This window comes from Phyllostomus hastatus, unplaced genomic scaffold, assembly GCF_019186645.2.
Source record: "Phyllostomus hastatus isolate PE091 unplaced genomic scaffold, TTU_PhHast_1.1 phas_contig_748, whole genome shotgun sequence".
NCBI lineage: Eukaryota > Metazoa > Chordata > Mammalia > Chiroptera > Phyllostomidae > Phyllostomus > Phyllostomus hastatus.
This window is the reverse complement of record NW_025333952.1, coordinates 43,191-48,020: the sequence shown is the minus strand read 5'-3', so window position 1 is coordinate 48,020 and position 4,830 is coordinate 43,191. Positions and strand designations below refer to the sequence as shown.

The following is a 4,830-nucleotide window of genomic DNA, read 5'->3' as shown; positions in this document are numbered from 1 at the left end:
CAGCCCCTACCTGTGCTGTGGCAGCCACAGCACAACCTGTACTCACGCTGCTACCAATGCCCCCCCATGTCCCCACAGTGCTGCTCTCCTAAACCTGCAGGGGCCTCTGCTCTGTGAATCCCTGAGTTTGCACTGGAGCTTCCACTAGAGCGAAGGGCAGGGGTGGGGGGAGACGGCAGCTGAGCAGAGCAGAATCGCAGCAGGAACGTGTCTGAGGTGAGACATTACAGGCCCCCTGCTCTCTGCTGATTCCAGAACCCAGTTCCCCGGAGGAGGCTGGGAAAAGGTGGGAGAACAATCACGCCCAGGGAGGTAAGAGCAGGATGCGTCTGAAACTTCCCCTCTTGACACCACAGATTCCTGCGTGCAGGGGCCACCCTCAGCCTTGTGGGGACAATGACAGACAAAATGCCTCCTGTTGCTGTCAGATGGGGACACCCAGAGGAGGATGAGATGAAAACTCATACACAAACACTACTCAGCCATAGGAAACACAGAATACTGCCCTTTGTGACAACAAGGATGGACCTCAGGAATATCATGCTAAGTGAAATAGCTTGGTCAGCAAAAGCTAAGAACTCTATGATGTCACTCACAAGTGGGATATAAACCTGAAACTCATGGACACAGACAGCAGTGTGGTGGTTCCCAGAGGGAAGGGGGTTGGTGGACGAGGGGCCTCATACCTGGTGAGGAAAGATGGTTCGACTTTGGGTAGTGGGCACTGAATGATCCTCTTAACCAATGCACCCCAATACATTCAATAAAAAGACACACCCCTATCATTTAATATAAATACTCCCATCACTTTATTTTTAAATACAATAGTTACAGTATCTACAATAAAAAAGAAATAGCAAATAGATACAGGCTGAGGACCAGACCCAGGCCTGAGCCCAGGCTGACGTGGCCGCAGGAAGCCCTCACTGAGCACAGTCCTGGAGCCACAACAAGGCCCAGGTGACGCTCATGTCCCTGAGATCCCAGGTCCTGGTGGGACAAGGTTCTCCTGAAGCAGCAAGGAGAAAGGAGCAACAAAGATCATCCAGCCAAGGAATAATAAGGATGGCGTGGCCTCACCCCAACTCTGCTAACAGGATAGTCCCCAAGGGAGAGGACGCAGATCTTTGTGGGGAGGGTGGCCTGATGACCAGCTCCTCACTGGTGCTGATAAGAACACAGACACATTCCAATGCTGGTTGCAGAAACAGCAGTCAGGGATCCTTAAAGTCCCAAGGGGAGGCTGCAGTGACTGTTTTACCACCAAGTCCCAGACATGGCAGCTCTGTCACACTGGAAAGAAAGTTGTCATGAATAAACACAGGTCAGTCTCAGAAGTGTCACATTCTCCCACAGCCCAAATGCATGCTCAGAATGTCCCCCTCTGAGAATCCCCAAAACACAGCTGTGCCCCTCAGTCCCAATGACCCCCACTTCCTGTCCTCAGGGTCTCACCGTCAGGAGCTGTGAGAGACACATCAGAGCCCTGGGTATGGTCACTGCCTGGGGAAGACACAACAGCAGAGTTATAGGGTGGGGGAGCCCCCCTCACAGACTCCAGCCCACACTCTCCCAAGGGTCCCAGATGTCACCTCCCCAACACCCAGACTTACAGGCAGTCTTAGTGTAGCTCTTCCTGCCTCTGCCTGTGGAAAGAAAACGTTCTGTGAGAAGTCAGGGGGAAGGCTGGGTCCTGTGACCCTAAAGGAACCCCATACTCCTGAAACACAGGGAAGTTTCTGGAACCATGACTGAACACCAGGGTAGGATCAGGAAATACAGGGAGAGTACATGTGCTGGGACTTGACCTATACCCCTGTGGACATCTCTCCTCAGCAGGGACCTTCCCCACTGACCTGGCACACCTGGGGATCAGTCCCCATCATTAGAACCATCAGGTGATAAATGTGCCCTTCACTTTCCATGGGCCTCAATAAAGAGTCAGTGATAGCAAATAGGCCCCAGATAGACAAGCACCCATGTGGGGACACGATGCCCATTAACGAGGCAGAGCACACTTCCACCTGAGCTTAACCCCCAAGGGGACAGAGAACTCAGCTCCACCCCTTGTCCACCTGAGCTCTTCCTCCTCCACAGCACAGCTCCAGTGACCACAGCTCCAAGGAGACCCAGGGCAGCAGCGATGCCCATGATGGTGATGGTGTTCTGAGGTGGGGGTTCTGTGAGGGGAAAGTGAGAGGCCAACCTCAGGCCTGAGTCCTGACCCTGCTCAGGGACACCCTGAGGAGAGGCTCTGTGCCCATGTCCCCTTCTCACCCCATCTCAGGGTCAGGGGCTCAGGCAGCCCTTGGTGCTGCACACGACACGTGTATCTCTGCTCCTCTCCAGGGGACACAGTCAGAGCTGCCCACTTCTGGAAGGTCCCATCCCCTGCAGGCCTGGTCTCCACCAGCTCCATGTCCTGGGTCAGGTCCTCCCCTTCACGCTGCCAGGTCAGGGTGATGTCCGCAGGGTAGAAGCCCAGAGCCCAGCACCTCAGGGTGACCTCATGGTCAGAGATGGGGTGGAGGGTCACGTAAGTCTTTGGAGGGTCTGAGGAGAGGGTGAGAAAATTTAGGAACTTTGCATGGTCATGGGACACTCCAGCAGTGCTCATGTGACCACCCTGAGAGTGGACAGGACAGCGGGGTTGGGAGAAGGGAGAGCAACACCCAGACACCAGCCTGGAGACAGGCACCTGGGATAATCTGCTATTTCCTGCAAAATTCCAGATCAGGGTGCAAACCTACAGTAGGAATCTCCAGGTCTCTAGGGGGAGACACAGACTCAGGTGGAGGCTGAATGACTCAGAAAATCCTGAGTCAGGCCTCCAGAGAAGGTCTCAGCCAGAGAACCAGGGAGAGAGTCCTGGTGCACCAGTTGCTGCAGGGTGTGAAGGAACCACTGTGGGGTGTTTCAGGGAGAGTCTGGGTCCCTTATTGTCCTTTAGAGAAAGCTGGGCCCATGGGGCAGTCACAGAATGACACCTGGGGGACTCTTCCCTGTCCCAAGCAGGAGCGACATTCTGACACTTCCCCATTCCCCTCCTCTCCTTGTAGGAAGCCGCCCCAGCCCACAGATTCCCTCCTCGGGGAGGCCTGTGCCTAGGTACCTGCTCGGAGCAGAGTCTCCCTCCCCTTCTCCAGGATCAGGCGGAGCCAGCGCACGCACTTTTCCTGCAGGTAGGCTCTCCTTCGTTCCACATCAGGGACCTGCACCAAGTTGCTCCAGATGACCCCCGCGGCAGAGGTCCAGGAGCGCAGGTCCTCGTTCAGGGAGATATAGTCGGCGCCGTCGTAGGCGAAGTGATTGTACCCGCGGAGGAAGCGTCGGTCAGACCCCACCACGCAGCCACTCAGCTCCTGGAGGGTGTGAGACCCTAACCCGGGCCCCAGGTTGGTGGGGGTCACTTAGACCCGCCCCGAGAACGGGTGTGTCAGGGACCCAACCCGTCCGTGCCCTTCAGCTGTGATTAAACCTAAAGGTGAAAATGAAACCGCAACAAAGTCCTCCTGGGGTCCTCCCTCACTGGGGGCAGGGAGGGTCCAGCAGCCTCGCGTGGGCGCTCCGACCCGGAATCCGGGCGACCCAGGCAGGCCCGTGGGGATGGGGGTGGTGCCCAGACCCGGGGCGCCTGCTCACCGTCCTCGCTCTGGTTGTAGTGGGCGCGCAGCTTGTTCAGGTTCCCTCTGCTCATCTGTTCGTAGTGCTGGATTTTGAGCATGTAGTCGTCCCCAAACTGTCGATCCTCCGCCTCCCCCCGCCGCCACTCCATCCACAGCTTCTCCAGCCCCGCGGCTGCCAGCTTCAGCCTGGGACCCTTGGCGTCACTGTCGTACCGCACCATCTCGGTGTCGTCCACGTAGCCAGCGCCGAGGTAGCGGTTCTTCCCGCGGCCCGGGCCGTATAGGGCGGTGGTGAGAATTCTCAGGCTGTGAGTGCCCGGGGGTGGGAAGGAAGCGCGTCCCGGGTCTGAGGTCGGGCCTGCTGGGGCAGGGGAACAGTGGGACGGAAAAGGAGGGGAGGGGCAGGTGTGAGTCCAGGCGGGAGTCGGTGATCTGGGTTCTCCGCGGGGGTGCTGCAGACGCGCCGTCCCGAGGTCCTGCGCCCCTGCCTGGTCCCCTCAATCCTGCCCCACAGAGGCCGTTCCCTCCCGACACCGCGCTCACCGGCCCAGGTCTCGGTCAGGGTCAGGACCCCCGAGAGCAGTAGAAGGTCTTGGAGCCCTCCTAACATGACCCAAACAAACCCTGAGCTGTTTTCAAGGCAGGTGAGTTTCGGTTCCCGGTGAGGTTTTATACTGAGGGACCCACAGTGACGCTGAGGCTGATTGGCTGCTCTTTAGCTCGTTTACCCAATGGGAGTGAGACTATCCTTGAGTATCCAGGTCTGGGGACCCAGGACTCTGCTCTTAAGGGAGATCAAACCTGTAACCTTGGGTGTGTGGAGTGACACTCCAAACGAGAGCCCCTAGCCAGGGTGTGAAGAACTTTGATGAAGTGTCTTCTAGCAGAGTTGATTTACAGGACCATCCTCCAGAAGAAGCAGACTGGACTCTCTGTGCAGATGGAAGCAGTTACATGGACACAGGAAACACAGAGGCTGGGTATGCGGTAGTGAGTTTTGAAGGAGGAGTGGAGGCCCAGGACTCGCTGCCAGGAACCTCTGCTCACAAACCTGAACTGGTTGCATTGAGGAGGATGCTGGAATTGTCATATGAAAAGAGTGTAAAGGGGTGTGCCTCCTCGAGGTACACTTTCCTGATTTGGCTTGCACATGGTTCCATCTGGAAGGAAAGATGACTGTTGGCCTCCAATAAAAAGGAGATGA

At 56.8% G+C, this 4,830-nt stretch overlaps 1 protein-coding gene across 2 annotated transcripts; it reads right to left on the bottom strand.

Moving 5' to 3' along the window:
• Positions 1 to 785: 785 nt before the first annotated feature.
• Positions 786 to 4,281, bottom strand: LOC123825922 (class I histocompatibility antigen, B alpha chain-like). Of its 2 annotated transcripts, none has more exons than XM_045849563.1 (8): positions 4,170 to 4,281; positions 3,643 to 3,984; positions 3,113 to 3,379; positions 2,278 to 2,553; positions 2,076 to 2,180; positions 1,614 to 1,646; positions 1,456 to 1,503; positions 786 to 1,293 (listed from the first exon to the last, which is right to left on the bottom strand). In XM_045849563.1, the coding sequence occupies exons 1-8, from the start codon at positions 4,234 to 4,236 to the stop codon at positions 1,289 to 1,291; spliced, it is 1,143 nt and encodes a 380-aa protein (XP_045705519.1). In that variant the 5' UTR covers positions 4,237 to 4,281; the 3' UTR covers positions 786 to 1,288. The 2 variants fall into 2 exon arrangements, with proteins under 2 accessions (XP_045705519.1, XP_045705518.1); XM_045849562.1 differs by having other exon boundaries at positions 3,643 to 3,987; positions 4,170 to 4,254.
• Positions 4,282 to 4,830: the final 549 nt, after the last annotated feature.